The sequence below is a fragment of the Crocuta crocuta genome, unplaced genomic scaffold, assembly GCF_008692635.1.
Source record: "Crocuta crocuta isolate KB4526 unplaced genomic scaffold, BGI_CrCroc_1.0 scaffold48, whole genome shotgun sequence".
In the NCBI taxonomy this organism is placed as follows: Eukaryota; Metazoa; Chordata; class Mammalia; order Carnivora; family Hyaenidae; genus Crocuta; species Crocuta crocuta.
Window position 1 is genome coordinate 11,064,680 of NW_027533089.1, and position 25,126 is coordinate 11,089,805.

At 37.2% G+C, this 25,126-nt stretch overlaps 1 protein-coding gene across 1 annotated transcript in view; it reads left to right on the forward strand.

Annotated features, from left to right (window-relative positions):
* The first annotated feature begins 13,516 nt into the window (after positions 1 to 13,516).
* The window catches only part of HFM1 (helicase for meiosis 1), an 85,299-nt gene continuing 73,689 nt past the window's right edge, over positions 13,517 to 25,126 (forward strand). The window contains exons 1-3 of the mRNA XM_077746102.1: positions 13,517 to 13,587; positions 18,036 to 18,148; positions 19,270 to 19,582. Coding sequence (XP_077602228.1) covers positions 13,517 to 13,587; positions 18,036 to 18,148; positions 19,270 to 19,582 — 497 coding nt within the window. The remainder of the gene's footprint in view (positions 13,588 to 18,035; positions 18,149 to 19,269; positions 19,583 to 25,126) is intronic.

Here is a 25,126-nt window from a genome sequence, read left to right on the forward strand (position 1 = left end):
TGCCAACCCAGAATTCTATGTCCATTGAAAATATTCTTGAAAAATAAAGGTAGTACAAAGCTATTTTCAGATAAAGAAACCTAAGAGAATTTGTCCCCACCAGACTTAGTACAAGAAATGCTAAAGGAGTTTCTTCAAGTTGGAAGAAAATGATACCAGAGGGATATGTGGCTCTTTAGGAAGAAACAGGGAGGATAAGAAATGCTCACTATACAAGCAAATGTTGAAACTATATTTATTTTAATTTCTTTAAACTATATATGCCCTTTTTTAAGTTTATTTTTATTTATTTTGAGAGAAAGATACAGAGAAAAAGGGAGACAGAATCCAAAGCAGGCTCCCCAGGGTCAGCACAGAGCCTGATGCAGAGCTCAAACCCAAGAACCATGAGATCATGACCTGAGCTGAAATCAAGAGTTGGATGCTTAACTAACTGAGCCACCCAGGTGCTCCTAAACCATATGGGACTTTTAAAAGCAAAAATTAGGGGCGCCTGGGTGGCTCAGTTGGTTAAGCATCCAGCTTCAGCTCAGGTCATGATCTCGTGGTCTTTGGGTTCGAGCCCTGCATCAGGCTCTGTGCTGACAGTTCAGAGCCTGGAGCCTGTTTCAGATTCTGTGTCTCCCTTGTTCTCTGCCCCTCCCCAGCTCATGCTCTGTCTCTGTCTCAAAAATAAATAAACATTAAAAAAATAAAAGCAAAAATTAGAACATTGTCTTTAGGGATTTAAAATATATGCAGAAGTAATACATAGAACAGCCGTAACATAAAGAATGGTAGGGATAGGAGTAAATGGACATATATAGCTGTGGGGTATTAGATTAACTCTAAGTGGACTGTGAAAAGTTTAAGGTATATTTTAATAAGGTATAGTTAAAAAGCCGAAAGACAAATTAAAATGAACATCTAAAAAATATCCAAATAATCCAATAAAAGGCAAGAAAGGAAGCACAGAGAAACACAAAAAATGAGATGAAAAACAGAATATTAATAAAATAGTAGACCTAAATCTAATGATAAGAATAATTACATTAAACGTAAATTGGCTAAATACTCCAATGAAGAAACAGAGATGACCATAATGAGTTAAAATGTAGATCTAACCATCTGCTAAATACAAGAGACACACTTTAAATAGAAAGATGCACTGGAAATAATATATAGATGAGATAGAAATATAGATGGATGCATTAATGGAATTAAAGGGTCCAGAAGTAGAACCACACACATATATGATTGACAATTTTCAGCAAAGTCCCACCAAAGCAATTCAACGGGGAAAGGGAAATCAACAAACATTGCCGGAAAACTCGGATATCCATATGGGAAAAAAAAAAAAAGAACATCAACTCTTACTTCACACAATACCCCAAATTAACCCAAATGCATCAGAGCTCTAAACATAAAAGCTAAAACCATAGAACCATCTGACTTAGAGTAGGCAAAGATTTCTTAGGACACAAAAAGAAACATTTAATAAAAAAACATTTGAATCTAAAAAGAAAACATTTATAAATTAGACTTCAGAAACCTGAAATATTTTCTCTTTGAAAGGTACTATAAGAAAGCAAGAAAGGAAGCCACAGAATGGGAGAAAATGTTCTCTATCAAGTACATGACAAAGGACGACTGGCATTTAGATAATAAAGACCTTTTCAACTCAATGATAAGAAGATGAACAACTCAGTAACATCTCGTGAAAGACATCTTATTTTGTGTACATGAAAAGACACTCAACCTTATTTGTCACCAGGGAAATGCAAATCAAAACCATAGCAAAGTACCATTATACCCGTTATAAGGGGTAAAATGAAAAAGACTAACAGTAACAAACGTTGGTGAGGATGTAGACTAACTGGAACTCTCATATACTGTTGGTGGGAACAAAAAATGGCACAGCTACTTTGGAATGCAATATGGAATTTTCCTTAAAAAGTTAAGCATACATCCAATGTACAGTCTATTCATTTTACTTTTATGTGTAACCCAAGAGAAATGAAAACACATATCCACATAAAAACTTGTACATAATTTTTCATAGAAGCTTTATTCACAATAATCCAAAGTTAGAAATAACCCAAATGTTCAACAGCCGGTGAAACGGTAAACAGAATGGGATGTATCGATAGGGTGGAATCCTACTCAGCCCATAAGAAGAATGAACTACTCATATACAAAACAATTGGGATACATCTGAAAATCATTAGGCCAAGTAAAAGAAACCAGGCATAAAAGAGTACATGATGTATGATTCCATTTATATAAAATGCAAACTATTGTAGAGTAATAAAAAGTGTATCAGTGGTTGCCTGTGTTCCAAGGAGAAAGGGATTGGCTGTAAAGGGAAGGAGGAATCTTGGGCGTGTGGAAATGTATTTTTATTAAGATGGTGATTTCACAGATGTATGGAGCTGTCATAACTCTTTGAAGTGTGTATTGTATTTAAAAAATTTTTAAATGTTTTTATTTGTTTTTGATAGAGACAGAGCATAAGCAAGGGAGGGTCAGAGAGAGAGGGAGACACAGAATCCAAAGCAGGCTCCAGGCTCTGACCTGTCAGCACAGAGCCTGACATGGGGCTTGAACTCATGGACTGTGAGATCATGACCTGAGCTGAAGTCAGATGTTTAATTGACTGAGTCACCCAGGTGCCCCTGAATTGTGTATTTTATTTTTTTATTAAAAATTTTTGATGTTTTTTATTTATTTTTGAGAGTTAGAGAGAGACAGTGTGAGCAGGGGAGGGTCAGAGAGAGAGGGAGACACAGAATCCAAAGACAGGCTCCAGGTTCTGAGCTAGCTGTCAGCACAGAGCCCAATGCAGGGCTCGAACCCACAAACCGTGAGATCATGACCTGAGCTGAAGTCGGACGCTTAACCGACTGAGCCACCCAGGCATCCCTTGAATTATGTATTTTAAATGGATGTAGTTTACTGTAGAAAAGTAATTCATTAACATATTTGATAAGAAAAAATGGAAAGGCCTTTTCTATATCATTCTTCTTACCCTAATTCTGTGGTCCTGGTTCTGCCCAGTGAAACCACATCTAGAAAACTGTGAACAAATTATTTATTCCACCACAAGAGTCCTTCAAATACTTGAACAGAGCCTGTGTATTCCTCTATGTATTTCCCCCCATATTATATGCTTTTCCTCTCCAACCTCTGCCCCTTGCCTGTTTCTTTAGATATTCTTTTAAGTCCTAGCCTTTTTAACTCTCCTGTTTTCCCACTTTTGAACAAAGCTTAGTTTGTCAACTTTCCTAATAAAATGAGTCATCCAAAACTGAATACAACACTCTATGTAATCCATTGTCTTGTTTAAGGGAGATAGTATGCTTTGTAGAAAGAGCAGGTGACCTGGGATAGCGAAGTATGAGCGGTCTCGGTCTGCCAGTGAATCACAAGCTTTTTGATCTTAAGCAAACCAGTCACTATAGGTTTCTCAGGATAATGAGGGAGCCAGAATTATTTATTTGGCTTATGATTTTTATTCATTTTTAGCATCCAGAAATGAATGCACAGGTGAAAATATCTCTGAGAAACTTTCTTAATTAGGAAATATAAATGAACTGAGACATGCTGCTTACAAATGACTGAGGCTGACAAAAAATGTTTTGTGACTTGAAAAGAATTGTTGTTTTGAATCAGATTTGTGTTTGGAGGGTTGTACATTTTTCCATTTGCATGTGGATCAATGACCCCTAACTTCTGATGTTAGAGATTTTTCCAGTCATGTGCTTTAGATCATGCAGGTTTGTGACTTGCTATGTAATCTCTGTGAGTTGGGAAAATTCAAAACATATGGCAGCTCAGATGTTAGGTTGGGAGAAATTAAAAATTTAAAAGTTTCAGAGCTGTTTGGAAGATGCATTGCTATAAACATATATTTTATGTGGTTTGTATACATGAAGAAGTTGAGAAAGATGCCACTTGGGAGTGAAGTCTGCGGAAAGATATATCTTCTTTATACTTTAAGTCTGCTCTAGGTTACAGCAGATGTTGCATATGAAATGGGAATTTGTTCAAAGCCAGAGATTTAAAAAATATACATTTTCTAACTGCAACATTTAAAAAACAACAACAGCGGCAAAAATTAGCAACAACTGCTGTTCAGAGTCAATAATCTAGTTTGTAGAAAGAGCCTTGGACCAGGTATAGGAAAACTCAGGCAAAATTTCTTCACTATGTTAGATATCAGATACTTATTTCTAGGATATCTCCTGATTTGGTGAAAATTTCAGCTAAACTCTATGAACAGTACTTTTATCTAAAAAAACAATAATTTCTAATTCTCCAGTATTATAGGTGATAGCCTACAAAATAACTTATTTAGTGGAAACTTCCCCCAAATGATTTGTGATATAAAGCATCATGCTGGAAAAAGAAGTTTCCTACTGGTTCCTTGCCCATTCCTACACAATGGAATAGAAATTGTGAAAACAGGCTGTGGGGAATGATAAGACTTCTTTTTAGAGTTAATTCTCTAATTGTTTCCCCCCTAGAATAGCATGTTTTAAGTGTTCTGTTAATCAAGTAATCAAGAAATCTGTAAAATAGGTGAATAAAGTTCCTAATGTTCAATAAGATCTTATTTGACAGCTGTTTTATTCCATAGGTTAGAACTGAAAAAGTTCTAACAGTCCATATTAGCTCATTTCAGTTTTCATATTTATCACTGTATCTTACTTGGTGTTTCCTAGGGCGAGGATTTTAATTTTCTTTCCAGTATCCATGTATTTTCTTAAATCTACAGCTTTCACCTTTTGGGGTGTGTTTCTAGCTAGAGTGGTTTTACCTGGACTCATTTTAACCCATATGTATTTGTTGATTAGTGGAAGGATGATACTCCTTCCAATTAAATATATAATTTATTTTCTATCCACTTGGTTCCACTGTCTGCACCATAACATGCACATGCAATGAATCTACTCTCTTCTGCATTCACTCAGGCCTGCACACACACCATTTGTATGAATTACCAGACATTTCCCCCATCCATTAAATGGATAGATGTTTGTAAATTCTAGAATGCAATGTAAATTTTGTTGTGACACTGGTGTTTCCACAGGTCACTAATCTGAATTATATAAAGTAAGGTAACAATGTAGGTAACTCTTTCTCCACCAAAGACAATATAACACATTATTCCTCTGAAACTTTACCACCTAATTGTTGGACTCCAGCTTCTCTGACAACCCCGCCCAACAATCTCCTGTTTCCCAGATGACAACGGGAGGAAGGGGGTTTATAAACTCTCCTGGCTTCAGCAATCAGTATTAGTAAACCCTTATAAACAGTATACACTTTTCAGTAGCCAGGCTCACTTTCCTGGCTGATTTCACAGCTCCTACTTTTAGAGTTGCCACCGTAGCCATAATCACAGCTCTGCTGCCCTTATCAGTGCCTTTGCTCGCTGTTCTGATGCCAGCAGATCTCTCCCAAGACAGGACCTTTCCCTCCTTCCCTCCGGAAGGCTTGTAAGGGTGGGGTGGGGGTAGGGGTAGGGGTGGAGGGTGGAGGGTGGACAGATGCTGGGAGTGGTCCGTGAGCCTTGCTTAGCTGTCTCTCCTCCACAGCTTGGTCCCTGTGGCTACTCTGCTTTTGTTTGTTTGTTTGTTTGTTTGTTTTGGAGGGGAGAGGGGCAGAGAGAGAGAGAGAGAGGGAATCTCAAGCCCAGCTCCAAGCTCAGCGAGGAGCCTCAAACAGGGGCTTGATCTCACAACCCTGGGATCAGGACCCGAGCTGAAATCAAGAGTGGAGACAGGGCGTCCCACCCCTCCTCCACCACCGCCCCTTGGCTACTCTTGCTGCTTCCTGCTGAGTTGGCTGCTCCCTGAATGGGAATGAATCTTCCTTACAGAGCGCCTAGTACTGGGGCTGAGGGGGTATCCTAACCTCAGCACTGAGCCACTTTTATTGCTTTTGCACTTGAACATGCCCACTCTTCCTCCAGAAAGCTAACCTGTGTTCCCTGAACTGGAGGGAGCCATGAACAGCCAGAATAATATCTTTAGATTAAGTTTCTTTTCTTCTCTGGCCATTATTAATGATGGTAGCTGTTGGGCGAAAACCGATGCGTCTATTTCTTTTTGCAGTGGCTTCAGTTTCTAAGCAGACAGGGATATAGCATTCCCAACTTTGTTATAGGGATCATTCAAAATGCTAAAATATATGCTATTACATTCACTGTGCTTTCTCAATGCTTTGGCATTTTTAAACTTGAGATTAACCTATGCTTAAATGCATCGTTACTCAACATATATCACAGATGAATAATTATCTGCCAGTTGCAATAACATCTTTTACAAATGCACCCACCATACTCCCTTTTGGGAAAGGACTCTATGCAGGTGAATTATTCCTGTTTCTTCATGGTGTTTCTTATTTCTGTAATTCTGTTCATTCTGTCCCCAGTCTGTCCAGGATCTTAACTGATTACTTGTATCATTGCAAATCTCTTTAGTAACTACAAAATTATATCACCTCTAGAAACTGTCTTATTTCTAAAGAACATATAAACAAAATTAGTCTTCGATCATATTGCTGCAACATCCTGCCAATTATTTTTTTGTTTTTAGATAAAAAAACAAAACAAAGAATGTTTGTTCTTAAAATTTGTTTTATACTCTGATTCCTGACATTTAAATATCTTTAAAAGTGTTAGAGTGGCTTTAAAAAATTCCTTCAAATAATCTTTTTGCCAGTATAATGCATCCTATGCTTCATTAAGATAACTTATATAAGATTCTGGATGTGAGAACCTTGATCATAAGAGTCAGGTAAAGTCAACTTTCAGATACTAACCATGTGATCAAATGTATTAATTCTTATTTACCCACAGACTGTATCATAATGGCAGAGGTATTTGCTAAGAATGGTTAAACCAAGTACATACCACAAGAAAAAGTCTGTGTAGTTTATTATACAAAACTAAATACAACTGCCCTTAGAGATTATACACTGGTTACCAGTTTCCATTTACTCCTCCTGATAGAACTGATATTGCTTTAAAAAAATTTTTTTTAATGTTTATTATTTTGAGAGAGAGACAGAGACAGAGTGCTAGTGGGGAAGGGGCAGAGAGAGACACACACACACAGAATCTGAAGCAGGCTCCAGGCTCTGAGCTCTCAGCACAGAACCCAAGGTGGGGATTGAACTCACAGACTGTGAGATCCTGACCTGAGCTAAAGTTGGACACTCAACCACCTGAGCCACCCAGATGCCCCTGATATTGATTTTTAATTAGGAAATCATTCTATTCCAGTGTGGAATACTGCTCAATGTCCCAAAGTTTCTGTGCTGAGATGTTTGCTTCTAACTTTAGGGGTTATGTTACCACATTTTAGACACTAGGGTGCAATTCCACAAAGAACAGCTGTTGAATACTGAATCTTTATCAACTGATTTCTATGTAAGGCTTATATTTTGTAATAATATTCTCTGGCCAGCTGTGGCTGAGGGTTTGGTTCAGAGTCTAATTGGAGTACCCTGCCAGTCCCATTAGAATTAACACTCTTGACTTTAGAGAACAGAAGGTATCTTAAATTTATTTGAGCTAGAGGAGTCAATTTCTTCCCGAAAAACAAACAGATCTCCTGAAATATGGGTACTAGGGTCTTGTACATTATCATTAAACATACTCCTTAGCAGCTGGAACTCAAGGAATTACTTTCTAATCAATTTATGTCTATTTTCTTGATTACTTAAGAAATCTTTGCCTGAAAACCAATTATCATTGATTTGGTCTTCATTCATTTATGGTTTTGCTAGTTATACATGTACTAAATGAATAGTATTCTCCTGCACAGAATCGTGCATGACCCCCTAAAGTTTTCTTTCCTCCCAAGTATCCCAACATACCAGACAACATTTCCTTCCCCCTCCTCTCCTCTCTTCTCCTTCCCTGCCTTTCTCTTTCCTTTTCTCAGATATTCTACAATTTTCAGATTCTTCCAGATGGTATCTTTACCTTTTCTTTTTCAAGTCTGACAATAGTGCAACACAGTTCTGGCTGCTACCCAGAGAAAAATAGTCCCAAAACATTTCTTGCTCTAGAGCACTAATTTTTCAATATCAACTCCTCCTGATCAGAATTTAAACAGAGTGGAGGTTACAAAGTAGAACAAATTTTGGATATGTTGAATTTTTGAGCCAGAATCTATGGTATCAGTTGTATTAGCAGATGCATCTTTCTTGTTCTTGTCATGAACACCTATTATTTGCCTTTCAAGCTCTCCCAGTCTTTCTGGAAACTATATACCCCCAACCCTTTTGTTTGGAATGGGCCCCTCTAATAACCCTAATCCACATGAATAAAACTTAAGTCCGTTGATGGACTAAATTAGATCAAAGACCTAAATTTAAGAGTTAACTGTATAAAACTCTTAGAAGAAAGCATTTAAGAAAATCTTTATGATATTGGATTTGGCAATGCCTTCGTGAATATAACACCAAAAGTACAGGAAGCAAAAGAAAAAATAGATAAGAAACTTTGAGCATCAAAGGATACTTTTAAGAAAACAGAAAGACAAACTACTGGATGGGAGAAAATATTTGCAAATCCTTTGTCTTATAAGGATTTAATGTCCGTAATATATTTTTAAAAAAACTCCTACAACTCAGGAGCCTCTGTTTGGCTCAGTCAGTTGGGTGTCTGACTCTTGATTTTGGCTCAGGTCATGATCTCATGGTTCCTGGGATTGAGCCTTGTGCTGACAGTATGGAGCCCACTTGGGATTCTCCTCCTCTCTCTTTGCCCCTCCTCTACTTGTACTCTTAAATAAATAAATAAACTTAAAAAAAAAAACGCTTCTACAATTCAATGATAAAAAGATAAATAACAAAAAATTGGTATAGGACTTGAACAAGTATTTCTCCAAAGAAGATATTAAAAATGGCCATTAAGCACATTAAAAGATGAGCAGCATCATTAGTCTTTAGGGAAAGGAAAGCCAAAGCCACAATGAGATACTACTTCACATCTAATAGGATGGCTGGAACTTTTTTAAAATGGAAAATAACCTGCGGGCAAGGATGTGGAGAAATTAGGCCCTCTTGCATTACTAGTGGGAGTACAAAGTGATACAGCAGCTGTGAAAATTTGTTTAGTGGTTTTTCAAAAGGTTTAATTTAGAGTTACCATACGAGTCAGTAACTGTACTCCTAGGTATATATCTAAAGAACCGAAAGCAGGGACTCAAACAGATATTTGTATACGAATGTTTACAACAAAATAGCGAAAAGGTGGAAACAACACAAATGTCTATCCACAGATAAATGGATCAACAAAATGTGATGAATAACACACAATGTAATATTCAACCTTAAAAAAGAGTAAGAAGAATGAAATTCAGATATATGCTACAAATGGTGAACTTTGAAGACAATATGCTGGACGAAATAAGCCAGACACAGGACAAATATTGTATATATCCACTTACATAAGATACCTAGAATAGGAAATTCATAGAAGTAGCATAGAGGTTCCCAGGCGCCAGGGGAAGGATTTAGACCTTTATTTAATGAGAATTGGCCACAGAACACTGAGAGAGCAATATAGTCAAAGCTAAGAGTAACTTTTGGAAGGAAAACAAAAACAAAAACGAGGCCGGAAGGGCTTGTTGGGGACCACCGCGATCCATTGCTTGGAGCTCGCTTAGCCAGGCTGGGGGTCCTCCGAGGGGCCGGTGAATAGGCGCTCCGCTCTGAGAACTAGCCGTCCCCACGCCGGGTGAGGAGCGGGGTCTGGCCGGACGGCTAGCGGAGGCAGTTGGGACCGGAGACCCGGGATCCCACGGGGAGGTGGGGAAGGCCGGCCGCCCGGGCAGCGGTGGACCCTCGGCAGCGCCGAGTCGCGGTCGGGCGGCGGACGGGAGTGGTGAGTTGAGGACGGCACGCCCCGGCCCGGGCGCGCGCGGGGGCTCTCTCACCGCGTTTCAGTCAGAAGCGGCGCGAGGCNGTTCCGGGACCCCCTGTGTTCGTTTCTAGGTGTGTCTGGCCCCCCTGCTAAGCGATTGCAGGTGGGGCCTGCGTGTGTAACTGTAGCCAAGTTGCTCTTTCCGGCGGGGGGAACCTTCAGGGGAGGAGCGCCCGGCCCCGGCGCTCGGGTCTTGGGCCGCGCGCCGCTGCTGAAGGCTTCTTCCTTCGGGAGTGTGGGGTGGGTCCGCTTGGAGTGTTAGGGTATTCCCCAGGAATCCGTGGGGGCATTTGTGCTTCGAGCCCCGAGTCGGTTCCCGCCTTGCCCCTGTGGGAACCCCAGGGGAGGCGGTGCAGGTCCGGGGCTCGGACTGGTAGGGACCCGTCCCCTGGCCGGGACTCGGAGCGCCGGCTAATTTGTTTCCGTGTTTATACTCGTACCCCGTCAGGGTCCCTGCGGTCCCTGCGGTGGTTCTTCCAGGGACTGCTGGTCTCGGCTTCTCTATGGACTGCCTATTTCTGGCCAGTTAATACTTTATATCTGAGTTTCTGCCCTTTTGAAACAAGGAGTTTATTTCTGAGAGTACAAATCGTAAGGAATGACTAATAGATAAGAAACGTTTGTATAATAAGCAGTATAGAAGAGAAGAAAAAACTAACCTGTCACTAAGATAGTTGTCTAAAATGCGGTCATCTCAACAAATTATGTACTCACACCGTTTAAGTATTTTAAGAGCGCTTTGTTAGAGCACAAGCGAACACCTAAAATAATTTTATACCACATGCGAAACTAACACTTCGTGAAAAATGGTCTAACATGGAAACTTAGAAAATCCGACTCTAGAGCTGAAACGTTAATTACTTAAAAATCTAGAATCTTCTACAATCACAAACTCATATTAAAATGTAGCAAAGTTCCTTTTAGGGCTTGTGTTTTAAAGGAATATTTGTTTACATAATGGAAGTGCCAAATTAATAGTCTTTTAGAACCTTAAAGAATTCATTACATGAATCTTGAACTAGAAAAAAAATTGCATTTTTAAATTGAATATTAAAAGCCTGGGGTAAAATTCTAAGTTTCACAGTTGCTGGAAAAATATTTTTGTTTAAAATTATTTTTATAAACTGGTCATTGCTAATGCATTTATTCCACAGTGAATCTTTATGGATCATTTACTATGTGCCAGGCACTATTCTGGGTTATTAGAATATGTTAGTGAGCAAAAAGTTCCTGCTCACTGAAGAGGGAGAAGGATAAACATCTAAACATATAATGCCAGTTATCAGTTAGTGTTATGAAGAAAATAATGTACAGTAAGGATGGAGACTTTTAGATAAGTGATGTTTTCTGTCATAGAGGCACATTAGAACAAAAATGCTTACATGTTTTTATTCTGAACCAAAACAAGCTATATTCTCTTTTATGCCAGAACTAGAAACTGAATCAAAAGTTCTTTGGAATATATTTGCTGTTTATATGGGAGGCTTATTGGTTAGTTTAGGAAATACTTTTTTTCCCAAAACAAGTATTTTTTATTTATAAGTTTGCTTTGCAGTTTTCTTTAGAATAAAGAATTGAAACACATACATGTAAGCCTTAGGATTTTCTACTTAAATTCTGAGGTAGCAAAGCCATATAAAAGTGGTCTGGTGAGTTTTAATTTTCAAAACTTTTTTGTTGCTTAAATTATATAATTCTCGGGGCGCCTGGGTGGCTCATTCGGTTAAGCATCTGACTTCGGCTCAGGTCATGATCTCACGGTTTGTGGGTTCGAGCCCTGAGTCGGGCTCTGTGCTGACAGCCAGCTCAGAGCCTGGAGCCTGTTTCAGATTCTGTATCTCCCTCTCTCTCTGACCCTCCCCTGCTCACGCTGTCTCTCTCTGACTCTCAAAAATAAATAAAAAACATTAAAAACTTTTTAAAAATTATATAATTCTGAGATGAGAAAAGGGAACATTTTACTTGTTACGTTTTGGATAGTATAGCAAGCAACATGGCTAGCATTTTCATTTATACTTTTATCAGGTAATTATTTTCAAGTTGAAATTGATTACTTAAAAGATGCTAAAGACTCCTTTAGCATATTTCTGAATGACTCCCTTCTGTCTCCCACCCTGTTATCCTAGATTTCTATTGTTAATATAGTCCATTGTTTCAGACATTTATAGAACCATGCTAATTTATTTCAATTTCACTATTTCTTTTTGTTGGTGACTAAGTGATTAATAAATTTAAAAAAACGAAGAGAGCAATCAAGTTAAACAGATGGCAGGAAGAAAAAATAACTAAGACTATGAAAAATCCTGCAACATTCTTGATAACTAAGAATAGTCCTAGGATTATGCATAGATTTACCAGTATGATTTTGTCAAGGGGTGCATGTGGAAACATTTCTCCCACCTCCACTTATTCCCATGTATTATCTCATCCCCACATCAGGGAAGACTCAAAATTGAAGGGGCATAATCTGACTTGGTAATATGGATTTCCCCACAAGATGGCACTCCTATAGTTTCCTTGATTTTAGGTTCTATCCTAAGGAAAGATTTACAATGTATTAACTATCACAGAATAAATAGAAATGTGATTTGTGCTTTGTGATATGTGCATCTGTTTCATGTTCTGTCATACAGAATTTTCTATCATGTTTCAGAATTCAGAAAAAAAAATTGGGATGCAGTGTTGATGTGTAGGAGAAAGAACGGCAATGTTAATGGAACAATGCATGTGTCTATAGAAATGGTTCTTCAGTCTCCTGTCAAATTTGAGGCTTTGTTCAGCGCTAGAATTTTATTATATTCCCAGGTGGCCAGTGCTGATTGTTTTTATCCTTTACATTTAGATACCATCTATGAATGTAAAAAATTGTCTTTTTAAAAAGGAATATAAACATTTCTGTATGTTTAATGTGAAATAAAAAAATTTGCAAGTTTAACAACTGTATGTATATTTACATTCACATTACAAAATTTTTTATTTTGGAAAAGTTCAAACATATATACAAAATTGACAGAAAATTATACTACACTCCATGTACCTATTATATAGCTTCACCAATATCAACTCATTGTCAATCTGGTTTCATCAGTACTCCTCTACATGTCCCCATTTATTTTGGAGCAGACCTTTGCGTAAGTACCTGGTATATTGTTAGAGACACACACATTCATGGTAAAGTGCATTATCCTAAATAAAAAATAATGGTATGAACAAAGTATTATAAGAATCCAAAAGAAGCAATTAATTCTGCCTTGGAGAACAGGACAAACTCAGAGAAGCCTTTGAAGAAGGATGACATTTGACCTATGCATGAAGGATGGGTAGGGATTTGCCAAGTAGAGAATGGAAGAAAACACATTGTAAGCAGTGGTGAATATGTGTGAATGAGTGGATAACGGAGAATAATGTATTTGAATATTGAGGCACTTTGGAGGAAGCTGCAGAAGATGCAGCTGGAAAGATGGTCTGTGGTTATTCTGGGAAATTAATTATTATAGTTAATGTGTACAGAAACATGTTTTTAGCTTTGTAAATAACATATAAACTACTTTTTCTATATTTTGGTAGGTTTATGACACAGTCCAGTTTTTAACAATGCTGAAGTCAAATGACTCCTTGTTTGCTTTGGATACTTTATCTTTTGAAAGACCAGGTGAAGCTGAAAAGTAAGTCCGCCTAAAAGAATGATAACACAGTATATTGTTTTAGACAGTTTTTATTTTTACGGAGTTTTAATTTTTCTCTCTGGAAATATACAAATAAAAAATGAGGGATCAACAGAATGATGTTTCAGGTATATATCTGGTAAACATGGAAGTCAGATAGAAGGGAGTAACTGAAGTTTAACATCTTAAATGTTATAACTTAAAAAATAAAGTAGATTCTGGCCTGCTTGGCTTTCATTTATTTGCATTTCTGGTTTTTGTGTAGATTATTTTTGACCAAGGTAAAGACTTGAAGTAATAGTCAAATAGTAGCCCCGAACAAGGAGTGATGGCACCTTTTGGCAACAGAATGGGCAGTGTGCCAAAGGCCAAGTGTGTTGGACAGATTCAGTGTAGGGAGAAGTAGGGGTGGAAATAAAGATGTGGCACTAAAGGAAATAAGAATGGAGAATAGATACGGGGTACCTGGGTGGCTTAGTCGGTTGAGCGTCTGACTTTCGCTTAGGTCATGATCTCACGGTTTGTGGGTTCGAGCCCCGCGTGGGGCTCTGTGCTGACTGCCAGCTCAGAGCCTGGAGCCTGTTTCAGATTCTGTGTCTCCCTCTCTCTCTGACCCTCCCCGGCTCACGCTGTCTCTCTCTCTCTCTCCTAGAAATAAATAAAAATATATATTAAAAAAAATGGAGAATAGATAATATGTTTAAAACAGACTTAGGGATTTTCACTTGTGAATTGTTCTCAATTCTAATTTTTCTATGTATTCTCTTGTATTATCTTTTTTTTAAACATTTTATTTTATTAAATATTTTTATTTATTTCTAGGAGAGAGAGAGAGACAGCGTGAGCAGGGGAGGGTCAGAGAGAGAGGGAGACACAGACTCTGAAACACGCTCCAGGCTCTGAGCTGGCAGTCAGCACAGAGCCCCACGCGGGGCTCGAACCCATGAACCGCGAGATCATGACCTAAGCAAAAGTCGGACGCTTAACCTACTAAGCCACCCAGGTGCCCCTTGTATTATCTTTTTTAAAAAAGATTTTATTTATTTATTAAAATTTTTTTTATTGTTTATTTTTGAGACAGAGATTGTGTGTGTGTGGGTCAGGGGCAGACAGAGAAAGGGGGGGACAGAGGATCCAGAGTGAGTTCTCTGCTGACAGCAGCAATCCTGATATGGGGCTCGAACTCACAAACCGTGAGATCATAACCTGAGCCAAAATCGGACCCTCAACCACGTGAGCCACTCAGGTGCCCCAAAAAAGAGTTTCTTTTTAAGTAATTTCTACACCTAATGTGGGGCTCAAACTCACAACCCTGAGATCAAGAGTTGCATGCTCCACTGACTGAGGCAGCCAGNTATTTTTATTAAAAAATAAATTATTATCCTGTATTCTTTTTTTAAAAAAGGAAGTAAAAAGTATTTATTGCTTTATTTTTTTCGTTCATTCAGATATTAGCTTAAATATTGATAGAATACTGAAAGGGATATAATAAGGATGAAACAGACTTTTACTTAAACAGAACTTAAAATCTGTTTGATGAAATTAAGCACACATATGCAAAAGTTATTAATAAAGTGACTCTGTGATTCATTATCCAGACTAGGACATTTTGAAAGTGAAAGAATGTATCCAATTTGCACAACAGTTGTTAATCAGGACTGGCCTGGGCAAATTGCAGCATACGGTTGCCTTTCTAACAATACAAAGTCAGAAAAGGGGGCAGAGCAAATGATAAGCGTATTTTCATGCAATGAAATTTCCAATTTCGAGGAGACCTGGTATAGACTGATCAGGTTAGGCTTTATGGTAGTGGGGAGAGACTTCAGGAGACTTTGAAGAATTTGATAATTCTGGTAAGCAGAAGGGAAGAGGCCATTTAAAGGCAGAGTTTAACAGCAAGGAAAGAGAATGGAGGAGGGGCAATTTGCAGTCATTTTAGGAGATAGTGTTTAGAAAAATTTCCTGGAATAGAAGATTCGTAAAGGAGAAACAGTGGGACATAATGTTAGAAAAGTAAACAGGATAGAATGTGGTGGATGATAAATGCCAGAATAAGGATCTTGGACATGACTGTATGTGTTGAAAGCCATGAAACTGAATCAACAAACATTTATTCACTGTTATGCCTAATTATCTAAAGGACTGTGCTAAGTTTTATCCATGTGAATGGAAGTAAAAACAAAACTCTTACGTGTTTATGATCTGGGGGTGGTATCAGACTGATCTATCTGTCCATCATCAATCTTTTTATTACCTACATATAGACTTACAGACACTCACAATACGACTGTGATAAATATTATATATTCATATAGTAGTTTTGAAGAGGGAAGGGAGACAACCTGGGGAGAGTTCATGAGAATAGGACTTGAGCTAGATTTTGAATGAACATAAGCTCTAGTACTTAGAACACAGTACTTAGTAAATAATTGTTGAATAGATTAATGAAGGAATGAAACAGTTGAGCTTCTATAGGTAGATATGGCATAGGGCCCTGCAGAGTGGCAGGCAGAATAAAGGAGATATTTTTGAACAAAGATGAGGTGGGACAGAATGTAGTATCTATTTGGCATATAAATAGTTCACTTTGGTCTTGATTCTAAGGTAAGTAGTGTAGGAGAATTAAAATTGTAAGGTAGCTAAAGGTCAGTTGGAAGTTTGGCATTATTTGGGAGCCACGAAAGCATTTTGAATGGAATAATTATGATGAAAAGAATTCTAAATTAATGTGACAGGAATGTGTAAAATAAAGCTGGAGGCAGTGAGGCCAGTGAAGATACTTTTTGTTCTTAACCAAACGAGCCTTGATTAGAATGGTGACAGTGGAAAAACAAGGAGATGATGAATTCAAGAAGCATTATGAAGAAAATGAATATGTCTGGAAATAGTGGGTAAAAGTTTTTATTATTTGGATTCTGGATGGCTGAGAGAAAAAATAAGGAAATACTAATGAAGATTTAATTTTATGGGGGGGTGCTGATTAGTAGAGCTAGATGTGTGCTTTTTATATCTTAACATCTTTCTTAGATTTTCTGAAATAGTCTCTGTGTAGAAAAGAATTAACACATCAGGCCTAAACTGCTCTCCTTGAAAAAGCTCCTCTTCCAAGAATGGCCTTTGGCTGGAGTCAGAACTTTAGGAAAGTTCCCACAATTTACTGATAAGAGTGGCTCACTGCCGCAACTGTTTATAGAGATAATTTATGCTGAACATCTGCTTTTCTTCCGGGAATCTAGAATTTAGGTATGTACCAGACAGGGATGCCCACGTGATTATTTCCCAGTAAAAACCCTTGGCATTGAGTCTCTAATGAGCTTCTTTCATTGTCAACACTTCACACATGTTGTCATAGCTTGTTGGTGAGGGAATTAAAGACGTCCTGTGTTGCTGTACTGGGAAGGGATCTTTGGAATCTTGTGCGTGGTTTGCCCCAAAGTCACAAGTAGGACTGAATGATGAGTCCTGTGAATCAGTCCACTACATCACTGGCTCTGGGGGTGATCTTGGGGACCCTCTGATGTAATCCTAAATGCCAAATGTTTTCGCCTATCGTCAGTCTGTCAGATACTGTTATATCATGTGTCATAGGTTTTTGATTTGGAAAACATAGTTGTTGTATGCTCTGAGAGGCAGAAAAGTAAAAGGCTGGGTCTCTCACTTTTGAGAGCTTAAAATCCTAAATGAAGAGATTAAAAAACAAATCCTTTTAACTTGGCATAGGCAGTATGTGTGATATCAGGGTCGTGAGTTCAAGCCCCACATTGGGCATAGAGAGTACTTATAAATAAATAAATAAATAAATAAAAATTTAAGAAAAGGAAACATTAAAGCATTATATGTTAATAGGATCACAGCTGAAAGATAAGGAGAAGTAGTTCACAGTGAATACAGAGTAGCAAAAATCTGAATAATTACTGTAAATTTATAAAGTGTCAGTTTCAACTGGTTTATTAAATTTTCTGGGGTTTGTAGATGGTTCTGGATCAAGAATATTTAGGTTAGGACGTTAATTTGTAATAATGTTTTAGGAATGTTCTAGAGTACCAGTAGTGGTGTCATTTACACACTGATGACCTGTGATTAGTTGTGAGGTGTGTCATAAGTAATTTATTACTTGTGATAGTTAAGATGCTAACGTATCAGAATGATTTACTGTTTTTTTAATATTAGAGATGATTTAAGATTCTTGTCATAAGCATTTGACGTAGAGAAAAAGAGACGGATTTATAGCCATTATTTAGGTAGCATATCTCACAGAGCAGTGCCAGTAACTCTGTGATGCACAAGGGAAAAAAGATTGAGAACCCTGCTATGTATAGGGATATGCCAAAGTCACCACAGAAAGTTAATTTATAGGATGTTTATCTAAGAGTCTGTAATTGAGTAATGTTTAATAGTTTCTGATTATTTTATTAACATGTATATTCACACATTTGTATTTTATATAGCTATCCAGACAATGAAAAGTCATTGGATTGGTTTCTTCCGCCTGCTCCATTGATTTCGGAAATTCCAGATACTCAAGCATTAGAGGAAGAAATAGAAAGTCATAAACTGTTAGGTAAACTATCACATATTTGTTATGAAGCTAACCCCATGCAGCTTATGTCAGTGTAAAAAATCTAGTGACACATTCAAGTGTTAATTCCTTTATTTTAATGGAATAAAATGAATGAGAATTCTTTTATTCAAGATAGTGCTCACCAAATCTTAAAATCTGAAACATTTTTCATCTCCATACGTAATCTACCTATTATATGTTTACAGTACACTATCACACATATACATGTTCTATTGTTGCATGAATTTGCTTCCTCTTACTGTCATTAAGTCATTAATTAAAATTAAGTCCTGCATAAAAACATATGCAGGATATTATATATAGTTTGGTACCATTTTTATAAAGCTAAAAATAATATATGTGATCTAATGTTATACTGTTGATAAAATTTTGATTTTTAAATTACATGATAGTTCATATATGTATATTTTCTTAAGATTTATAATTTATATATACTTATATGAAAATCTATATTATATTATTGTATATATAGAATATACAGAATGTATATATGTGTGTGCGTGTGTATATACGTGTGCGTGCACACAAACACACACACACACACACACACACACACACACACTGGTATGGTAAAGCAAATTTATGCCCTAACAAGGCCTTTAGACCCTTCCTAACTTCTCAAGGATGTTTGTAAAGTCTCTGTAAAGAAATCTTTAAAATTTTGATGAAAACATTCCTTTACCTTGATTATAGAAGCAATATTAGAAAGTTAAAAGGATTGTATCATGTATTTTCATACTGAATCAAATTTCAGTAACATTTTATGTGATTGGTTGTTGTATTTCTGTGTGTAATTTAGTTATATAAATTTTCAAATCCTCATAATTATATATTTCTCGTAGATAAAATACTTAAGTATTATAATTATGGTTATTGCTGTGGGTCAGGTAGTAAACCTATTTTATAATGTAGGTTTTATATAATTTCAAATGTCAGTAATTCTTGATTAGTTTCTGAATGCCCTTCAGTGATATAATATACAATAAGAGTTAACAATTACCTATATTTCAAACTTTTGAAAATTTTTTTACATATTTTCATGGTCATTTTGAAAATTGGTTTTCATGAAGAACATTTATTAATATATTCCATTTTCGTAGGTCAGGAAAAGAAGCCAAAAATGTTACCATCAAATTTAAAAATAACTAATGAAAACACAAATTATATTTCACCAACACAAAAATTCCAACTTGCCTTTTCCTCAAAAAAATATGGAGATGATGATCTGAATTTAGGAAGGACAGGTAACAATGACTTGTCATATGTTCCGGGCAAGCTGTTGTATGGTTCTTCTCAGAAATACAAAAGTCACATTGGTACCGACATAGCACCTGAGGAAAATGTTCCAGATGATGCAAAATTAGTCAGTTTTGCAGGAGATAAAGGAGAGAGCACATCAGCTTTCCAAAAAAGGTAATTAACTAAATAAAATGCAGAATATTCAGTGATAAATTTGAGTATGAAGTATGATAGAATCTAAATGGAAAAAACATCAACAACAAATAGAGTCTATATACCAGGTTCTCTGCTAACTCTGAGGTTCTCGCCTTCAGAGAGCTACAACTTATTAGGGGAAAGACAGTAAATAACTAAAAATAATTGATTAAATACTTTGTAATATGACTGTTATTTTGATGAAATATATGGTTAAAGCAGAGGTTCTCAAATTTTGTTTTCAGGACCCTTTTACACTTAAAAATTATTGGAGATTCCTAAGTTTTTGTGTATGTGAGCTATATCTGTCAATATTTAATCATATTAGGAATTAAAACTGAAAAATTTAAAAGGCAGACAATGCTTTAGTAATATTATGAAAATTGTTTTGATCTTATGAACTCTCTGAAAGAGTCTCAACCATCCTTTGAGAATTGCTGTTAGAGCATATAATATGGGGACCTAATCTCTTCTAGAGCATCAGGGAAACCTTTTCTAAAGAAGTGGTATATAAACTTAAACTTGAGGGATGCCTGGGGGGTTCAGTTGGTTAAATGTTTGGCTCTTCATTTGGGATCAGGTCTTGATCTCATGGTTTATGAGTTTGAGCCCCACCTCGGGCTCTGTGTTGAGCTTAGTGTGGAGCCTGCTTGGGATTCTCTCTTCTCCCCTCTCTCTGCCCCCCACTTCCCCCCACGGGCATGCTCGCTCTCTTTCTGTCTCTCAAAATACATAAATAAACCTAACCTTCAGGAGGTATAGAATTAAACTAAGGGCAAATAAAGAAGGAGAGTATTCTAGGGAGAAGGAATCGTATGTGAAAAAAAAGACCTAAGGTAGCACAGAGCTTGGCCTATTAGAAAAATTACTTTTGTTTAAAATCAGAGGGAATACTGAGGGATAAGGTTTGGAGAGGCTAAGTCATTCAGAGTAAGGTAGGCATGATAAACTTTGTGCTTTTTCTTAAGGCACTGTTTCTTAAACTGTGGCCTGTGGATCCACTGTATCAGAATCACTTGGAGTGCTTGTTAGAAATTTTGATTCCTGGCTCCTACCATAGGCCTCTTGAATCACAGTCTAGTTAAAGGAAGGATGGAACCCAGGAATCATCATTTTTAATACTTTTTCTAGATGATTGTTATACACACTAAAGTTTCAGAACTAGTGTTCTGAGGTCTGCATTTTAAGCAAAGGAGTAAAATGAGATTTTTTTTTAATTTAAAGTCCATCTTGGCATCAGTATGATGAATTAGAAGGGAGCTAGAATACACTGTGAAAGGTTACTTAGAAGGTTGTTTTATTAGTGTAGGTGAGAGAGAGTGGGACCCTGATATAGACTATGATAGCAGGAATGAGAGTTCAGAGTGATTTATGAGATCATATCCCATAGGACCTAGATAATTATTAGATATGACGCCTGACTCCTACTAGTGTTTCTGGCTTGAGTCAGATGATTAAGGATAGTAGTGCCCTTTCATGATGTAGAAAACTATAAAGGAGGAACACGTATGGGGAAGGTGATGAGTCCAGTTTTGGACATGTTGATTTTTTTTTGATATGTTGATATTAAGTACCTATAAATTGTCCACATAGAGAAGTGGATATGGGTTTAAGATTCAGAAGCGATCTAGTTGATAGTTTTTTTTTGTTTTCTCTATGACGTAAGAGATGAAGTTATTTATGGAGTTTGAGGGGAAAAGTGGGAGTATTGAGCAAGTATGAGAAGAACGGAAGAGATTATGGGAAATGGGAAATCAAGCCATTTAGAATAATGATAGGATTGTTGAATACTCTAAAGGGCCCAATTGAGGTTGATGTCTGTGAATTATTTTATAATAGCTCTATTAAGATATAATTACATATAAAATTCACTGTTGTGTATAGTTCATTGGTTCAGAGTTGTGCAGTCATCACTGCCATCCCCAAAAGAAACTCTGTATTCATTATTGATCACTCTCCTTTCCAACTCCTCATCCTCCTGCTCTCTCCCCGGCACTTGGCAACCATTAATCTTTCTGTTTCTATGGATTTACCTATTCTAGACATTTCATGTAAGTGGAGTCATACAATGTTTGGCCTTTTGTGTCTGGCTTCTTTCACTTAGCATGACATTTTTCAAGGTTTATCTATACTATGTCATATATTAGTACTTCATGCTTTTTATGGCCAAGTAATATTCCATTGTGTGGACAATACCACATTTTATTTATCCATCAGTTGTTGCACATTTGAATTGTTTCCAGTTTTTGGCTATTACTAATGTTGCTGTGAACATTCATGTATCTGTTTTTCTATGAATATATTTTTAATTTTAATTTTTTTGAGAAGGGGGAGGGGCAGAGGGAAAGAGAGATGAGAGAGAGGAAGAATCTCCTCATGGATATTCCCATAGGGGAGCCCCTGTGGGGATCAATCCCATGACTGTGAGATCATGATCTGAGCTGAAATCAAGAGTCAGATGCTCAACTGACTGAGCCATCCAGGTGCCCCATGAATATATTCTTTAAATTATTTTGGATTTATACCAAGATTTGGAATTGCTGGATCATATGGTAACTCTAAACTTTTTTGAGGAATTGCCAAAGTGTTTTCCAAATTAACTGCTCCACTTTACAATCCCACAAACAATATGTGAGGGTTCCAGTTTCTCCACATCCTTCTCAGCAGTTGTCTTTTTTATTGTATCCAATCTAGTGGGTGTGAGTGGCCTCTCATTGATTAGCATTTTCCTAATGACTAATGATGTTTGGCGTCTTTTCATGTAATTATTGGCTACTTGTATATCACATTTGGAGCAATGTCTGTTCAAATCCTTTGCCTGTTTTTTAATTGGGTTTTTTGTCTTTTTATTGTTGTTAGAAGTGTTCTTTATATACTCTGGATAAAAGTCTCTTATTAGCTACATGGTTTGCAAATATCTTCTGCCATACTTTGTGTTGGTTTTCACTATTTTGATAGTGTCCTTAGCAGTACAAAAGTTTTTAATTTTGATGAGGTTCAGTTTATATGATTTTTCTTTTGTTGCTTGGGCTTTTGGTGTCATATCTAAGAAACCATTCCCTAAACGAACGTTGTAAAGATTAATTAATTACTACATTTTCTTCTAAGATTTTTATAGTTTAACTCTTACATTTAGGTCTGTGATCTATTTTGAATTAACTTTTATTTAATACAAGGTAGAAGTCCAACTTCTTTTTTTTTTTTTTGCATGTAGATATCCAATTGTTCTAGCACCATTTGTTGAAAAAACTATTCTTTCCCTATTAGATGTCATAGAACTTTCATTGAAAATCAGTTGACCTTCAATGTAAGGTCTGGGGGGTTTTCTGACCCCAGCCAGTTCTCTGAATCTCTGTTACCAATGGGTGTCCAACAATTCACTTCTATATTCACACTAACTTCTGGAGTTAGCATTGCACCCTGTAGGTTAAGGGCTCAGTTCCACAAGACTGCCCCATTTCATATGCTATCCATGAATAGAGTGTCAGACTACCCACATTTATGCCCTGCAGACTACAAATCTGGGGTTCCCATAATCCCCAAATTAGGTTTAATAACTTGTTAGAGTGACTTATAGAACTCAGGGAAACAGTAAACTTATGTTTACCAGTCGTTATAAAGTATATGATTCAGAAACAGTCAAATAGAAGAGATGCATAGAGCAAGATATGCAGAAGGAGGGTGGGTAGAGCTTCCATGCCTCTCTAAGTACATCACCCTCTGAGCACCTTGGTGTGTTCACCACCTTGGAAGTTCTCTGAACATCCTGTTATTTAGGTTTTTTTCCTTTATGATAGTTTTATTAGATAGGCATGATTGATAAAATCATTGGCCATTGGTGATTGAACTGCATCTCCATCCCTCTCCCTTTTTTGGATGCCACAGGTGAGGCTGAAAGTTCAGTCCTTTAATCAGAGTTTATTTCTTCTGGCAGTTAACCCCAATCCTGAAACTATGTAGGAGTCCTTCAAGATTCACCTCATTAGCATAAACGCAGGTATGATTGAAAGGGGTTTGTCATGAATAACAAAAGATGCTTCTCCTACTCCTATTATATAGGAAATTCCAAGGGTTTGGGAGCTCTGTGCCAGGAACTGAGAACAAAGATTGAATGCATATTTCCTATTATACTAAATAGGGTATCTTCTACTGTACTAAATAGGAAACTGTATACTAAATAAAGGTTTATTTCTGGACTCTGAATTCTGTTCCATTCCTAGCAGTGCTGTTGCTGGGTCATAGGGGAGTTCTATTGTTAATTTTTTGAGGAACCTCCACACTGTTTTCCAGAGGGGCTGCACCAGTTTACATTCCCACCAACAGTGTTCCATTAACCAATAGGTCTGTAGGACATATCCCACACTGTCTTGATTGCTGAAGCTTTGTTGTAAAGTTTCACATTGGGGTGTGTGAATACTCCACTTTTGTTCCTTTTTTCAAGATTTGTTTTGTTCCTCTGGGTTTTTGCATTTTCATATGAATGTTATGATAAACTGGTCAATTTCTGCAAAGAAGCCAGCAGGGATTTTGATAGGGATTGTGTTAAATCTGTAGATCAACTTGAGGAGTATTGCCATCTTAATAATATTAAGCCTTACATTCTGTGAATGTGGGATTCTTTCCCTTTATTTAGATTTCCTTTCTTTCAATGATGATGTGAGGTTTTTAGTAGACAAGTCATACTTATTTTGTTTATTCCTAAGTATTTATTTATTACTTAGGAAATTTATTCCTAAGTATTTTATTCTTTTTGATGCTTTTATAAATGGAAATAAATTTTTTTTCAGATTGTACAAGTGTATAGACATCACCAGTTGATTTTAGCATATATTGATTTTGTATCTGCCATCTTGTTGATAATGACTGTGTCTTTTATTTATTTTTTTAATATTTTATTTATTTTTTAAAAATATTTATTTATTTTTGAGAGACAGAGAGACAGAGTGTGAGCAGGGGAAGGGTAGTGAGAGAAGGAGACNAGTCGGCTGATTAACCAACTGAGCCACCCAGGCGCCCCTGTTTTATTTATTTCTGAGAGAGAGGGAGAGAGCGTGAGCAAGGGAGGGTCAGAGAGAGAGGGAGACACAGAATCTGAAACAGGCTTCAGGCTCTGAGCTAGCTGTCAGCACAGAGCCCGATGCAGGGCTTGAACCCACGAACTGTGAGATCATGACCTGAGCCGAAGTCAGATGTTTAACCTACTGAGCCACCCAGGTGCCCCTATTTTATTTTTTTAAAAATGTTTCTTTGAGAGAGAGATAGAGCCCATGTGCATGTGAGCTGGAGAGGGGCAGAGAGAGATTGAGAGAGAGAATCCCAAGCAGGCTCCACGCTGTCAGCACAGAGCCTGACATGGGGCTCGATCTCACGAACTATGAGATCATGACCCGAGCTGAAATCAAGAGTCAGGCACTTAACCGAGTGAACCACCCAGGCAACTCCCTCCCTTTTTTTGTGACTCTGCATTTCAGTGTTCAAGTGTTGTATCATCCACCTAATTGCTTTTTCCAGTAGTGTTCCCCT